This window comes from Brassica napus, chromosome C2 (genome assembly GCF_020379485.1).
Source record: "Brassica napus cultivar Da-Ae chromosome C2, Da-Ae, whole genome shotgun sequence".
Taxonomy (NCBI): Eukaryota; Viridiplantae; Streptophyta; class Magnoliopsida; order Brassicales; family Brassicaceae; genus Brassica; species Brassica napus.
In genome coordinates, this window is record NC_063445.1 from 31,376,597 (window position 1) to 31,393,748 (window position 17,152).

The 17,152-nt window shown below is 38.4% G+C and overlaps 1 protein-coding gene and 2 long non-coding RNA genes across 6 annotated transcripts; 2 read left to right on the plus strand and 1 right to left on the minus strand.

Moving 5' to 3' along the window:
• Nucleotides 1-2,911: 2,911 nt before the first annotated feature.
• Nucleotides 2,912-4,418, minus strand: LOC106426619. 2 transcript variants are annotated; one of them, XR_001285346.3, is made up of 3 exons: nucleotides 4,199-4,414; nucleotides 3,284-4,120; nucleotides 2,912-3,085 (listed from the first exon to the last, which is right to left on the minus strand). It is a non-coding gene; the product is annotated as an uncharacterized LOC106426619 (long non-coding RNA). The 2 variants fall into 2 exon arrangements; XR_001285343.3 differs by lacking the exon at nucleotides 2,912-3,085 and having other exon boundaries at nucleotides 3,182-4,120; nucleotides 4,199-4,418.
• Nucleotides 4,419-6,678: 2,260 nt separating this feature from the next.
• LOC106357631 (DNA-binding protein HEXBP-like) lies at nucleotides 6,679-6,954 on the plus strand. The gene has a single exon (XM_013797308.2). It carries the CDS (start codon nucleotides 6,679-6,681, stop codon nucleotides 6,952-6,954), a length of 276 nt encoding a protein of 91 aa, XP_013652762.1.
• Nucleotides 6,955-8,154: 1,200 nt separating this feature from the next.
• LOC111205052 lies at nucleotides 8,155-12,291 on the plus strand. Of its 3 annotated transcripts, none has more exons than XR_007319715.1 (3): nucleotides 8,155-11,245; nucleotides 11,340-11,466; nucleotides 12,106-12,291. It is a non-coding gene; the product is annotated as an uncharacterized LOC111205052 (long non-coding RNA). The 3 variants fall into 3 exon arrangements; XR_007319716.1 differs by having other exon boundaries at nucleotides 8,155-9,553; nucleotides 9,913-11,245; nucleotides 11,340-12,291; XR_007319714.1 differs by having other exon boundaries at nucleotides 11,340-12,291.
• Nucleotides 12,292-17,152: the final 4,861 nt, after the last annotated feature.

A 17,152-nucleotide genomic window follows, 5' to 3' on the forward strand; every position in this document is an offset into this window, starting at 1 on the left:
GACGGGTTGGGGAACCTCCGGGTTGTAAAATTCATAACTTCTTCCTCCGTGAATCATTTTTTGTAATTCCAAGCCTCATTGATTTCTTGATGAGTTATCCTTCTTTTAAAATTATATTCATGGAAAAAAACCTTCTGGTTGTTGAGATATTCTCCTTGTACTGATCCTCTGTCGCTGGTATCTCCATAGTGGCCGGTTTGGATGGTTTGGTGACACTCTGGTCGAGCTGCTGATTTGATGACCGCATCATACCCTGCCCCTTGATAAAGTTTTGACCTCGAAACTGGATATACTGCACCAAGATAGAGAAAGTCAGCTTTCATTCTCTTTTGAGATTCCAAAGTCTTACCTCGGTTTTGTTTCGGTCTGGGGATGGATTGTGCATCGGATGGCTCTTCTTTGAACAGATGGGAAATGATCACGCCTCTATCCTGGACATTTTCATTTCATATATTCTTGATTTGATGGTCCTTCACACTCTTAGTAGCCTCGTTTCTGACCATCTTTGGGGTTGATTCTCCTAGTAACAAAAGATTATCCGATGGGATTTTTTTGAAGCTTTCTTCTTTGCAGCCTTCTTTTGATACCCCAGCTCGGTTTTCATGTTCTTTTTGGCTTATCCCTGGATAAAAACATCTTGGCAAAGACAAGTGTATTATACCAAAGTAGAGGGATTTATAAACTGAAGAAAACAAAGAACAATAAACCTTAATGTCAGCTCTGGCCGTAAGAACTTCTTGTTCTTTATTTGGCTTGTTCCCACCTTGGTTTCCTGTAACTATTTCACTTCCTCTTGGACAAGACAAGCATATCAATCATGTCATGGGATTAGTAATATCATGATGATCTAGAGTGAAAGTTACCTCAGGTTTGGGCACTTGAACAATTCTTTGTTCAGATTTCGGTTTCCACTTGTGGTGTGGATTTTGATTGAGCTCATGTTCTGGGTCGGCCCTTGTGAGTTCAGTAAGCATATGGATCTCATATGGTATCCCTGTACCAGTAATATACACGTTTAAACCAGTATCTAAAAGTGATGTTAGACACTTACCTTGGTTTGATACTTTGGTTACTGGTTTTGCTTCTTTAAACAACTTGGATTGCTTGTCCTTCTGATCCATTAGAAGGTTTTCTCTTGGTGTGTCATCTCTGTGGGATGTAGGTTCTTTAATACCTGTAATAACACTCTTGGACAAAGACAAGTGCATCATACAAGTGGTAGATGATTCATGAAAAGATTTATCAAGTATAGGACTTACCTTAGCCTTTACTTGGACAATAGCTTGCTCTGTTTTTCCTTTGGACCTGATCAAAGTGTTTTGGCCGACACTTTTACTCATCTTCATGGCCTTTGGGATGTCACTCTTCTGATCTAAGAAATGGACAATGGCGTGCCCCTGGTTTGGCTGAAAGTTGTCTTCTTTAGGCAAGACTCTTTGACCTTCTTGTGCTACAACTTTTCTTGCTTCTTTGGAACCATGAGTTAGATATCTCCTTGGGTATAGTTCTTGGATTTCATAACTTGTAAACTCTGGTGAAAACTCATATCTCATGACTTCTTTAAGAGCTCTCCACGTTTTGAAGCTTTTTCTTTTCTTTTTCGTGGTTTTAAAATATGATGAACAGCAAGAACAAAAATATGCAGAAACAAAACTTGAAACAAAACTTGAAACAAAAGAAACAGTTTTTATGGAGTTTTCGATTTATGGATGGAAAAAACAAATGCAAGCAAATATGAATGATGAAAGGATATGATAACCTGATTCAGGAGCTTGGCTCTGATACCAAATGTTACAGGCTGGAAATCAGGGTTGGAAAGATGGATGATGGAAGCTTGATGGATCGACCAAATATATGATCGGGTGGGAGATATGAATGGAATGCTAGTTGTACCTGAAACAAATGCAAACAAAAATGAATGAAATGCTTATGAATGATAAAATAAGATAGTTGAAAAGATGGGATATGATGGAATTAGGCTGCTGGTCGTGTGACACTCTCAGCCTAATCAGTTGATGATTGAAGTGGATCGAGATGGTGCTTTGCTTGCTCGATGTATATCACGCTCAAGCTTGGAAAACGAATGGGATGGAAGTGATGGTGGATTGAGGACGCCACAAGACTCTATGGAAAGGAGACTTGATAAGTCAAGATGCTTTGGAGCTGCTTCACACACACTCAAAAGACTTAGAACAATAGTTTTGACAAAACTAGAAAAACTGAATAATTCTTATTACATTCAAAATGGGGGTGATTTACAAAGACAAATGACTTGAGCTTATATATGCTCGATAATGACAGACTCTAACAGTCATAAAATGATAAAATGAAAGAAATAAACTTGAAGTAAAAGTTTTGGAAGCAAAACTTTGATGACTCCATGGAATGTAGCCGTTAGGCTTGATTTGCTCTTGAGACAAAAGGAAACTTGTGGAGCCTTTGTATCTGGACAGCTTCTGGAGGGAGCAACGGTCAAGAAGTCTTCCTGATATGTCTCTGAATGGCTTTGATGAAGAATATGGTCGTTGCTCCTTTGCCATAAGCTGATGACGACTTTCCTTGCAAGTAAATGGTGTGAACGCATCCAAATAAGGAAATTTGATGGTAAAGAGAATCCGCCTGATCCTCTGGATGCTGGTGTAGCTAAGGACGTCTTGGATGTCTTCTGAATGGTCTAGAGTATCTCCTGGTTTCCATAGATAGGTTTGGACCGGACCAAATCGAATTGGTTGGAAACTTTCCCAAATTGATATCTGGTTGGCCGGTTTTTGGAAATTGATTGCATCTTGGTTTCCTCAGATTGGTCAAAGAACCTCATAAATACTAAAAACCTCATATGAGTTTTAGTATTTGTTTAGTTTATATGAGGTTCTTTGGTACCGATGTACTTTATAGAAGAGAATAAACAAAAGAGAAAAAACATTGCTCTAATTTGAAACTTAGTGAGAAAGAATAATAACAGTTTCGTTCGTCAAAAAAAAAAAATAACAGTTTCTTTAATTCCGAATGAGCTCTCAGATCCAACCACTGCTCCTTGTCTATCACAGTATAGCTTCTCCACAATCTAATCCCTACAACTTCTTACCTACACAAGAACAACAACAAAAAAGCACAATTCAAGTTTTCAGTAACTCAATTGAGTAGACGCTCAAAGATATGGTTCCAAATCAACAGTCAGAAATCTCACAAGCTTAAGTTTCAATATATAAAAGCACATAAAAATCAAAACTTTACATATATTCACAAGTTGCTAAGCAGAGACAAAGAAAATTTATATTTTTACATGAAGCAGCAACTCTACGCTTGCCAAGCTTGGATCTTTCAAGCTCCATCTACATATCCATCAAAATATTCTTCCGTTACAACTCAAGCTCCTTGGCAGCTTCCATCATCGGCTTATCCAACTCAATCATCATCCTCTACTTCGCCCCTTCAATCCTCTCGTACACCTCTCCCAATTTCAAAATCGCTCTCGCCAGCTCCCTACACGAAGATCTTTCACCTCCACTCAGATCGACATCCTCCACTCTCTGATTCTTCCTCACCACAAACCCCTATCACCAACATCATCATCATCCTCGAAAGAGCTTATACTCGATTTAGATCCGGTCGGATTCTTCGATTTCAAACTTCCGGCGGCGGTGTATTTCTTCGCCGTAACGGGACCGATCAAAAAGCAGAGACTCTCGGAGAAGCACCAAGACAAAGGAGAAGGCGAAGCTCACGCTCAAGAATCAAAAGAGAAAGGACCAAACTGCAAATATGTGTAACTTAAATAGTTTATCAGATAGAGTAAAAACAAAAGAGAAGGGATGTAAACTATTTTTTTTATATCAGTCGATCTCAAGCTCTTCAGAGGATTAGGCTCGTCGCCTGATGAAGAATAAATCTCAGCTTCACATCCTCTGCAATTTGAGGTGAGATCGACGACTTTGGGAGCTGAGATGGCTGTTCATCGTGAGCTTTAAAGGTCACGGTAGTGAAAAGATGAACGTCGCTCACGCGGCGGAGGAAGCTTAGACACGACGATGGAGGGAGGCAATCCCAACCGGAGATCAATTGCATCCGCGTCAGAGATGACAAGCGAAGTCGCGGGTTGCCATGGCAGGCGTCAAAGTCGCTGAGACGAATAAGATAAGTGGAGAACTTCGTAAGTTAATCAGATTGAGAAGATTATTTTGAGAGGAGGATATCTAACCTTTTTATAGTCGCAGGTTCACCGCCATAAATCAGACCGTTTCAGATAGTGCGAAGAAGCTCAGGCGTCACCACCATCGATCAAAGGGGAGAGACAATCTCCTTCTCTTCGTTTCATTAGAATTAAAGTTACGCATAAATACATCATCTCTGGCCGCAAAAATATTTTATTTCTAGAGCCCAAAACGAAAACACACAAGGATCAGATAAAACCCCATCAAACCAGTGTAAATGAAGTGCGGTGTTTTGTACGGACGGGACACATGTCAGCGCGAGAGAGCTCGACTTTCCTAGATGGAATCTTATGTGGCAGCCTCTGGAGTGAATAAACACAACTTTATGTAATAAGATTTCAGAAATGTTCTATGGGTAAATTTTTGATAAGAAAAAAATATTAATGGACAAATTTGTTGTTTAGTATTTTATTTGTAGTAAGAGTTTTATAAGTAGTATGTTTTTATATGTTGGAGGGCCTATTTTAAAATTTTGTCCCAAGATCTATCGAGTGTCAAAGCCGGTCCTGAGAAAGATTAGTTGGGTGTTAAAACATTATGTAACGACCCGGTTATGCGAACCAGTTTTTAATTCATTAATTTGAATTATAATTAAACGAAACTTACCATCAATTGTGTCTAAGCCGCCGACGAGCAGTGTGATTGCGGGTGCACAAAGACGTTTGTGTAAGCCGCCGACGAGCAGTGTGATTGCGGATGCACAAAGACGTTTGTGTAAACCGCCGACGAGCAGTGAGATTACGGGGGTACAAAGACGTTTGTATCAGTCGCCGACGCGCAGATTCTGGGAGTACAGAGATGGACTACTGTACGCCTGGAGATATACATATATCCTTATGAGGAAATGTGGGGTGCATAGAGTAGCATGTATTATCAGCGCACTGGATGTTTTATGTGGTGTATTAGACACTGTGTTTGTTTCATGCTAGAGCTAGGCCTACATGGTCGTAGTGCTATGTACTGAGTCAGCGGTTTGCGGTTTAACATCTCATACCTCACGGAGTAACTCCCCTGTTACTCACCCCTCCTTTCTTTTCCTTTTCAGGTGAGACTGACGAGCATGAGTGATTACTATCGGACTGGTGCTTTGGGAGTTTTATTTCTTTCTTTTTCAGACTTGCAGTTTTTATGCTTTTATAGATATTTACGAGATTTATTATGTTATTTTGATTTACAACTTTGAAGTTGACTTTTGAGAAGTAATAAATGGAGATTTCAGATTTTTTATTTATTTAAGTTATTTCGGAAAATACGGGTGTTACAATTTGGTATCAGAGCGGGGTTCCGTCCCGGCTCTGACCCGGGATGGCGATTTGTGGGACTCAGATTTAATTGGTTTTTAGACGATTTTTAAAATATTTATGGGAATATGGGGATTTTAAAAATAAAAGTAAATAGCACCTTTATGTTTGGCATTATGTCTTGAATCGTTGGTGTTCGGTTTCGGCAGAAGTTAATTGAGTTACTATTTCTTTCAGATGCCGCCGCGTAAGAGAGTTGTTCGCACTCAGGCTGCTAGTGCTTCTCGAGAGGGTGGAGATGAGCATGTGCCGCCACCAGTTCCACCGATTGATCAGGATGCCCTTAGGCAGATGGTGCAGGATGCTGCCAGACAGGCCGCACAGGAAGCAGTCCAGCAAGCTGTCCAGGAGGCTGCTAGAGTAGCTGCACAAGAAGTGGTTAGGCAGATGGCTGCAGCTCAGCAGGGTCAGCAGATTCCGCCAGTTCAGGTTCATGGGCATCAGCAGCCCCCTATTCAGCCGGTTCCACCAGTTCAGGTTCAGGGACAGCAGCAGCCCCCCTATCCAGCATGTTCCAGGGGTTTTTCAGGCTCCACCACCACCACCACCTGTCCTTCCAGGGCAAGTTCCCGAGGTTGATGAGACGCTTATGCGAGTGATGAGACAGATGAAATCTGTGGATTTGGAGACTTTTGGGGGAACAATATATCCTGTAGAGGCCTATAATTGGAAGCATAGGCTGGCTACGTGTCTGCAGACTATCAATTGTCCAGTGCGCCTTTGCCTTAATATTGCAGAGTTGTATCTGCGTGGGGATGCATTAGTATGGTGGGATGGAGTGCGATTGATGCGTGATGGCGACATGACTTATGAGGATTTCCTCATTGCATTCGACAAGAAGTAATTTCCCAGAGAAGCGTTGCACCAGGCGAAGAATGCTTTTAAGCATTTGAGGCAGGGTACTAGGAGTGTCAGGGAGTACAAGCGAGAGTTTTGCCAACTCCGCTTGTTTGCTGGTAATAATTTCGATGCAGAGGACTTGATCAGGAGGTTCTTAGATGGGATGCGAGTTGATCTCCGCGAAGTTGCAGTATGGTTACTTACACCAGCTTGGAGGATCTAGTAGAGAAAGCTGATGTGCAAGACGCATGTATTGCTGAGGAGCAGAAATACTCCAAAGCAACTCAACCTAAGTCGGGAGAGAGTTCAGAGCCACAAAAGAGAACATGGAACAGTTAGGAGCACCTAGTTGCGACAAGTGCCATCGCCACCATTTTGGAGAATGCGTCCAGTGTTTTAGTTGTGGAAGGATGGGACATGTTTCCAAGTATTGTCGGAGCAGACCAGCTGATGGTCAGGGTACTGGGCAGATTGCAGCTCCAGCAGCAGGACCTGGTAGTTGCTTTAATTGTGGTCAGACGGGTCATTATTTCAGAGAGTGTCCAGCAAGGGGACATACTACACTTCCACCGCCGGCTAAGCGTCCGGCCATCGCCCCATGAAGATTTGCTGCAGGAGGCAATGAGGGTCGAGCCGATTGATGGTATGTATCTTTCACCTTGGTAGTTTATGGTGTATGTGTGTGCATGATGTCTTCTACGGTTATCATGTGTTAAAAAAAAAAACAAATTTGTAAGATCAGTTTCGGTCGAGTGTGAGAGCTTCCACCTTATTTGACATGGGAGATTCACATAGTTCGGAGTGTCTGTAGCGGCCAAGCGTTTTTTTAACAGAGTTAAGTCAAGTTGAAGACATCTTATTTCTTTTGCCGGCGCAGAGAGATTTGGAGCTGTTGGTATTCATCGAGATGTATCAGTTATACTCGGAAAGAGCGGCGGCAAGTGGGTGAGCCATGGCACCCACAAGGTTCAAGAGAAGATATGCAGGGATGATGACCATTTTAATCAAAGTTGGTTGTATGAGAGACGGTTCCAGCAACAGGCATGAGAGATTGAGATTTTGATGATGATTGATTATTTGGATTTCGTTTTGATGGTATTAGACATTCGGTTTAGGATTTGAATTCGAGGACGAATTCTTCATTAGTAGGAGAGAATTGTAACGACCCGGTTATGCGAACCGGTTTTTAATTCATTAATTTGAATTATAATTAAACCAAACTTACCATCAATTGTGTGTAGTGCTAAATGGGCCCGTATAGATATATCATATATATATCTACTTCTCCTTGAAGAAACCTAAAACATCGTGATTGTCCCAGCCGCCTCCCCTATTTGCTATTCACGATCACTGTTGAGGGTGGATTTACATCCTCCCTCAAGGGCCATTAGACAATGAGCTAGACCCATTTTATTATGATGCCCTAGCTTCTTCCTTGTATAAATAAAGAGATGTGTCTCTTTAGCAAGGGATCTCTTCTCCCATTTTACACATTAAACATTTCTTACAAAGAATTTATAGATTTAGATTTACTTGATCACTCTTGTAATACAATCTTCGATCTATAAATTCTTTTTGATGTTCATATCTCATTTGATTCTTCAAAATTTCTCCTAAACCTCAAGAATCTAATCTTTTATTTTTAGATTCTTTTATTGTATTGATTCAACAAACATTTCAGCATAAACATCATTTTTGGATCAAACAGTTGGCGCTAGAAGGAGGGGGCTCAAGGATAACTATCTTGAAATCTATCAAAACTTGAGAGAAACAAAAATAAAATAAAATAAATATCAACAATGTCTTCTTGTTTCTTCACCAACACACGGGTTTGATTCGACGGAGCAAGAGATATTGGTCAAAGTTCGGAGCTTTCTTCAACCAACGAAAAAGCTTTGCTTTTTATGTACCCACCAAAGAGCCAAAGATCCTGATAGAGCTTGTCATCTCGATCCTCATATACGCCGCCGGTGAAGCTTGCCGTCTCGATCCGCCGGTGAAGTTGAACGTGTCGTCTCCGATGTCTACTCGACGAAGCTCAAGGCTCGTCCTCCGGGAGGGGGATCAAAAAGTCGATGACTTTACGCGTCTCTGGTCCACAATCGCAGTAGTCGCCGGGGAGATCGAGCCAGAGGAGTCCTCGGGGAGAAGGAGGAGTCATGACCGACGACGGCTCTGAAAGATTGAATCGAACATGGAAGATGTCGATGAGGCTGTTGTTGCTTTCCCGCATCGGTCGAGTTACATTCCATCCCCGCCAACGACGAGCTAGCCTGTGACTGAAGGAGAAAAGATAAATGGTGGCGATCTGCTCCAAGTCATCTTGGCTCAGAAAGACCGCAACAAAGCTCGAGAATTGAACTCGACGCCGGCTTGATCTCACGAGCTTGATCTTGGCGGCAATGGCCATGGTGCTTCAGTCTCGATCCGCCGGTAAAGCTTCTGGGACTGCTCTTCCGGGATTGTTCAAGCTTCTCTCCAACATCTACTTAAAATCACCAATCGTGGCCCACCAACGAGGAGCTTTCGGGTTGAAGTGGTCTGAGACCGCCATCTCGAGTTTTCACCAAACATCCATTGAGTGGGTCAGTTCAGCATCTCCGGACCAGAGGACTTCAAAGGTACGAGCTTTCCGGAGATTGCCGACAAGGAGAACACGTGGAGTTCATCGTCTCTACTTCAAAGGTTTTCACATTCCGAGCTGGCTGTTGAGTTGCAAGAAGCTGCAAGTTCTCGATCCTTCTTGAAGGTGAAAAGGAACGTGGGAGCGTAGAGATCACATGATCTAGGAAAAAGCCTTCATGGCCTGCAACTACGATAGCATGGCTTGGTACGAGATCAACATCTCGTCATCAACATCTTGCTTCTTCGCAACATCTTGGTTCTTCATCAAGCAGGCGCTCGAGACAAGCTTGTCGTAACCGGCACAAGCTCCTCGTCGAAGAAGACCATCTCGCCAGCCACTTGACAAATTCAAGCTCATTGTATTTTCTAGAGCAGCTTAAATGTTTGCGTACCTCAGCACCAAGTTCTTATAGTTGAGAGTCTTATATAGTTCTCAGAGCTCATGTGATCACTCTTGTGACGATCAATGAAGATCTCGGCAACTGAAGATGAGAAGAGTCTGATTCTTCTTGTATCCTTGGCAACAAGATCCCGAGAAGCCACCACTAGTTGCTCCCTGCAACTCAGCAAAACTCAGTAAATTCTTGAGCTGCTTCTGTTTCTTACAGTGAGAAGGAAATAAAGAAAGGCTCCCAACCATTTCTTCACCGCAAAGACAAGCCCTTTAACTGAATCATCACGTGCATTAATCACCTTTATATTATACATATGTGTCATGGTGAACATTATAGCTGTGGTTTATTATTAAAAAAAAAACTCTAAAGTTATATTATACATATGTCACGCTCTCATCATAGCTGTGTCATGATTTATGTTATTGCTGATGGCCTTTAGTATAACTAGTTAGCAATTATCATGTCCGTACGTTATGCAAAAGTCGCTTGTTTCTTTTTGGTTTATATTGATCTGATCATGACCATACTTTTGTGAACCAGAGATCGTTGAGCCAAAGAGAAAAAGAATCAACAAACGATTCATGCTTCGAAAGATGGCTCTTAGCTACGAGCTCGTCGGAAGCAGTACAAGCGACACAGACCAGCACGTTTCTCAACATCATCATAGCCTGACGAACACACAAGCCAACAACTTGCTCGGCACACACGATCTCAACACGAGATTTCGGATCGACAATAGTTCGGTAAACGTGTATTTTAGGCACAAGTTTAAATTGAACTTGCTTTTTATTAGGCACGAGTTTGCAGTCGACTCGCTTATTGTTAGACACGAGTTTACAAAAACTTATCTTTGGCTAGGCATGAGTTTACAGAAGCTCTCCTTCCACTAGACACGAGTTCTCAGTAAACTCGCCTCTGTCTTAGCATGAGTCAAGGAAACTCGTCTTTCGCTAAGCACGAGTTTAAAGCAAACTTGATTTTTACTAGGCACAAGTTCGAAATAAACTCGCCTAAATCGTCATAGGCATGAGTGTGTCTAGTTCATTGTCTAATAAACCCTATTCGTAAACTTCGCAGAGATCGATTTTATCTCTCTCAACGAACTTGGGGGGACTTACTGTTGGGGGTGGATTTACATCCTCCCTCAAGACCCATTAGACAATGAGCTAGGCTCATTTTATTATGATGTCCTAGCTTTTTCCTTGTATAAATAAAGAGACACATCTCTTTAGCAAGGGATCTCTTCTCTCATTTTACACATTAAACACTTCTTACAAAGAATTTATAGATTTAGATTTACTTGATCACTCTTGTAATACAATCTTCGATCTATAAATTCTTTTTGATGTTCATTTCTCATTTGATTCTTCAAGATTTTTCCTAAACCGCAACAATCTAATCTTTTATTTTTAGATTCTTTTATTGTATTGATTCAACAAACATTTCAGCATAAAAACCATTTTTGGATCAAACAATCACCACCTAATCTCCATTCCAAGTTGTTTCTTCTCTTCTCATCTAATCTCCATCATAAAGAGATGCACTCAAGAGAAGACGTGGTTACCGGAGAATCACTTCGTTAGTGCCGTATCAACACCACCGCCATCATCTGCATCAAACCGTGAGAAAAGTCAAGTGAGAGATCGCAAGTAAAGCCGGAGCCGTAGCCACCATCTCAACGCGTGACCAATCACTGATCTGCACCGCAACGTTTTGCTGACCACCGGAGACGTTACCTTGTTGTCGGCGATTGTGACGTCTCTATAACCAAAGAGAGACGTGGGATCTTGGTAAGCTCTAACTCTTTCTTGATCCCCAAGCTTGGTCCCCCACTTTCAGTTAAGCGTTGATCACCACCATCTTGAACCGTGAGGTACCGAGAAGCTTAAGCCGTGAGATTAAGTAGCATTATTCTTGTTTCTTGTGTTGCAAAAAATATATATGATAACCTTAATTTTCATGCGTAGGAAGGAAGCGTGGAATTTAGGTGTGGTTTATTCAACAAGTAATTCTTTATAAAGGTTAGACCAAGGCTTTTTGGATAAGGTTTATTATTTCTCAAGAATTTCCGTTCCATCTCCGGTTTTGACTAAGGTGAGAGCTATTCCGTTAAATCCCGAGCTAGTTTAGTACTACTATTATGGAAAGTCTACTTTCGAAACATGATCCGTCTCTGTGAATTGAGTCTGTTTGAAAGTCTTGTTTGTTTATTATTGTTATTGATTGTTAAATCGAAAATAGGATAATAGATGATTCAACGGTTGAATGAATTGAGTGATGTTAAAACTGCTATATATATGTATATAAATATATAAGTCCATTTGTGTGGATTGCGGGTGCACAAAGACGTTTGTGTAAGCCGCCGACGAGCAGTGTGATTGCGGGTGTACAAAGACGTTTGTGTAAGCCGCCGACGAGCAGTGAGATTACGGGGGTACAAAGACGTTTGTATCAGTCACCGACGCGCAGATTCTGGAAGTACAGAGATGGACTACTGTACGCCTGGAGATATACATATATCCTTATGAGGAAATGCGGGATGCATAGAGTAGCATGTACTATCAGCGCACTGGATGTTTTATGTGGTGTATTAGACACTGTGTTTGTTTCATGCTAGGGCTAGGCCTACATGGTCGTAGTGCTATGTACTGAGTCAGTGGTTTGCGGTTTAACATCTCATACCTCACGGAGTAACTCCCCTGTTACTCACCCCTCCTTTCTTTCCCCTTTCAGGTGAGACTGACGAGCATGAGTGATTGCTATCGGACTGGTGCTTTGGGAGTTTTATTTCTTTCTTTTTTTGACTTACAGTTTTTATGCTTTTATCGATATTTACGAGATTTATTATGTTATTTTGATTTACAACTTTGAAATTGACTTTTGGTAAGTAATAAATAGAAATTTCAGACTTTTTATTTATTTAAGTTATTTCGGAAAATACGGGTGTTACACATTACGTCAAGGTTTATATGCAAATGATATAAATTTCTGTCTAAAGCCTCCAAAGAACAAGAGGAAGACAAAAATGCTACACAAGACACAACACTTCAAGGCTTGTATTGTTTTACACAGGGGTTAGTTATATCCTCAACACAAACCTTTTTAAGGGAAACATTTTAGATCATCATTGTTTTTACTAAACTAATTCACATTTTATTTTAATCTAATCATATCATTTTAAATAAACAGATTTGTGTACAGCATAACTTTGAAAACCAGTTATTTGGTTGCCCTTAAGTTTCATTTGTTTTTACGTAATCAAAATTTAAATCTAATTTCCGATTAATGCAACAATAACTTATTGTATTCTCATCTCCTTATCATATTATTACTTTTTTTTACAAAAGACTTATCAAATTTATAACTTGCAAAAGATAGTTAGGTCGGTGATGGTTTTAATCATAAGATCTATAACAAAATCGGAATTTTTTATTCATTAAGAAGGAATATTATTGATGCAAAAAGAAGGAATATTATTGCTGCTTGGTTTATGTATTATCCGTAAGGTAGGTAGTGTACATAATAACTATCTATTTCCACGCAATAACTATTATATAGCATCAGATATCTATAACTATGACATCATCTTAGATGTCCACGAAATAAAAGTTGTAGATTTATTTCTCTCCAAATTGATAGTTTGGAACTTAATTATCTATAAACTGATGATTTTAATCAGTTTACTTGTATAAATTGGTTTATTCTTAACCAAATAATTTTAAATCAATTAAACCAAACAAAATTTTACTTTTTCAATATATATTTTCTTTTTAAAAAGTTATTATTTTTCTTAAACCTTTCTTCTCCTACATAGTAAACAACACTGACCTTCGCCACACTGATTTTGTTTACCTGTCTCAAAAGAAAAGTTTGGGCGAATATCCTTTCATGACGAAGATGATGATCTGATTTGGAAGAAGAAAGGCATGTGAAGAATACGAATTTTTATTTTTGATAAGAAAATATATTTAAAATTGATTTTTTGTTGGGTTTAGTTGATTTAAAATTATTTGGTAAAGAGTAAACCGATTAAAACAAGTAAACCAACTAAAATCATTGATCTATGGGTAATTAAGTTCCAAACTATCAGTTCGGAGAGAAATAAATCTACAATTTTTATTTTGTGGAGATCTAGCACGAAGTCATAGTTTGATGGTGATCTGATGCTATATGATAGTTATTACATCTATACGATAGTTATTACAGAAAAATAGATCGTCCACGTACCATGATATATTTTATTTTATTTATCTTTATAGTTAATTCCGCGTAACTTTATTTGTCAATTACGTGTTAACATTAAAAAATATACATGAAAGTCTATGATTAAAATTGAGAGTGGTGGCTCCATGTGTGAGTTGATCAAATGGAATGAGTGCATGGCCCATGTGATAAGTACGTGGACGTACCATTAGACATGCCATAATATGAGGGTATATCATATATGTATATCTATAATTTATATATATAACACGATTCTGATAGTTGATAATGATAGGACCGTATTATATAAACTACGGAGAACTGAATATTGTAAAGAATAAATTTGATAAGATTATACCAAAGATTAAGAAAAGAATGATACAACAGAGGCAAGATATTATCTCTTTCCGTAACTCAAAATACGTCCCGTAGTGCGAGGGTTCGATAACGTAATGAGTCCAAAGATACAACTGCAAAAAATCTTCTGATTTGCGTCACTCTATCAGAAACCTGGCGAAACTAGTTTTGTGTGTATTCTCGGACTAGAAAAACTCAAAAAAAAAAAGAAGAGAAGACACAAAAAATAAAGAATCAAATATTCAAGTGGGAGAATTACACTTGTTCATGTTCTAGCTTCGAATAAGTTGTTAACACAAGTGCTTCCTTTTATACAGAAAAATGAAAGCACTGTCATTATGGAGTCAACGAACGTACCAATTAAGTGTCATAATGAAATTTGAATGTCATAATTCATAACTCTTGTACGTTTCTTTTTTAAGTCAAAAAGAGGTTTTGATCAAATCAAAATCCATCAATATACTTTTTGGGTTTATATTTTACATTTAATTAAATACAAAAAATATTTTAAGAATATGATTTTAAATAGATTAATTGACATAAAGTCCAATTAATCAATTAAATCAACATTCAAACCCACATACCCAAAGTGATACATTTGCTTAGTTTTTATACTTAGCCAAATTCAAAGCTTTAAAAGCTTTTTATATCATTCACTTTCAACCTCCAATTCTCATTCAAATCAACTCCGATTTTGACATACGAATACACTATAGTGTCAAACATTCAGTTATTCCAACGAACGTCTTCGCCCGGAATCTTATAAAAAATGGTCTTAAACCATTTCGTCAAAAACGAGTTACAACAATCCCCCACATGAATAGAAATGAATCTATACACATGACTCAAGAAAGAAAAAAAAACTTTTGAGAGTACGAGCGAGAAATCCACTGCATGATGAGTTGGTAGCAATTTTTCAGCCTTGAACCAGTCATTGTTAATAGCTATCGGATTTACTCGAACAGGAGGTGGCTATGATGTCTTGAACCCCCCGGACTTTGGTGTAAACCGAGACAATAGCTATAACACAACTTCATTCTCTCACAAAACTAATTTCTCTATTGTGTTCATTTTGGCCGTGAACATTATTGGTAATCATGAGTGAACTTGGAGAATATAGCATTTCCTTCATTCTCCGAGAAACGGCCCCATTTCACACTCACAAGGTGATTTGCCATTAGTTTTGTTTAGAGGAGTATCATGTACTACTCCATTCATATAACAAAACAATGGACACAAATCATTAAAAGCAAATGCTTATCATCTATTCCTTACATGTAGCACTGTTTAATCATATTAGGAACTGGGTATAGACCGAAGTCTTACAGTGCTTTGGGCAGATTTAGTTTCACTTAGTTGTCTCCTTGAACTTATTTCTTGGGATCTCTAGTCAGTTAGGTAGAGTTACCGCGAAACCTCATCTTAATTCATAGGCTAAACACCCATTCCTCTTGATGATATAACTAGGTCTGGGCGTTCGGGTCTTCGGGTCGGGTTCGGGCCGGTTCCTTTCGGGTCCGGGTCTTTTCGGGTCCTAAATATTTAGACCCAATAGGTACTTAGAAATTTTCGGTTCGGGTCGGTTCTTCTCGGGTCCGGGTCGGTTCGGGTCTATAATTAAAATACCCATAAAATACTCGTAATTTTTCGGGTCCATATCGGGTCTGGGTCGGGTTCGGTATTTAGGATCTGAAAAGGACATGATATACCCAATTCCATCAACTTTAGTTGAATATTTGTCATATATATCTAAAATTTTACAAAACAACTTAAATGAAACTATTAATAATTAAAATAAAACATTTCAAAACTCTAAATTTTACATTTTAAAGCTTTATATTACTTTAAAAATGTTAAAAAATAATAACAAATATTGTTAACAAAAGATATTTCAACTAAATCATAAAATAATATATATAAAATAGAACACAAAAACATCATAGTTTTAGATATACATGTTTTTAAGTCGGGTACAAATCGGTTCTTATCGGGTCGGGTCTATTCGGGTCGGTTCTTTTTCGTTTCCGGTTCTTTCGGGTAAAAAATATTTAGACCCAAACGGTACTTGTAAATTTTCGGTCCGGTTCTGGGTCGGGTATTTTTGGGTCGGTTCCGGTTCGGGTCTTTGGGTCTAGGTTAAAATGCCCAGGCCTAGATATAACAATATGATCTCATGACACACCTTTAATATAAGGATCCTAGGTTGTCATCATAATGAACATAATCTCTTAAGATTAGTTGAGATCAATTGTTTAATGATTTTTGTCATCTTTTTTTTTCAAGATACAATTAATCATTGTACACAAAATTGAGTGCATGACACTAGTTTTTTTTTTAAACCATATTGTGATAATTATCACTAAGTTCATTTGGCATCTTGCCAACGAATTTATAGATAGCTCAAAAACATGCATATTTACATAAGAGTTTAGAAAGTTAATCTATAACTCCTTTAGATTTAAATGAAGAAAAATAAATTTCGAAAATTATTACATTTTAAAAAAAAAATGTATTTCAATCTTAGAAATTCATATTTTACATACAACTATTTTCATAGTTCTCTCAAGTTGATTAATAAATCCAACTTGTATGTTTTGGATTTTTCCAAAAAACATAATTTACTTTTCTTTTTTTTTAGCAAATATACATATCATTACAAGATATTATTTGTGCCATAAAAACCACCATTTTATATGGTTATTCTCAACTATATTGATTTTATAAACTACATATACATGTCAGTTTCAGTCACATTGGTCTGAGAATTCTCATTGGTTTTGCATGGTAAATCTTTTTACAACTTGCATTTAAGCATTGACAAAATATAAATGTTTTGATCAATATCAACAAACATTTTATTTCTTATGGCAAATGATTTATATGTGGCAGACCTCTCCCAAACTTAATTTGGGGCGTCGACTCACAAATCCAATTTTCATTTATAAAACATGATCCCTTAAGAACCAAAGTGTTTATAACATTTTCTTATTTCACCATACATAAATCTTCAATATTTTTCTTCTTTCATGGTTATTCCAAAAAGAAAAACTGAAACCAGAAGTCAAAACGTTAGACATTATTGATATTTAAAGCAAACAAGTCAATGCATGGAAAAATAACGCTTTATTCTAATCATTGTTATGAGCTAGAAAAATTTTAATACAAAAAACTTATGCAAATGTGTACAAACGTCTGAATGATTGCAAGGAATCAAGTCTAA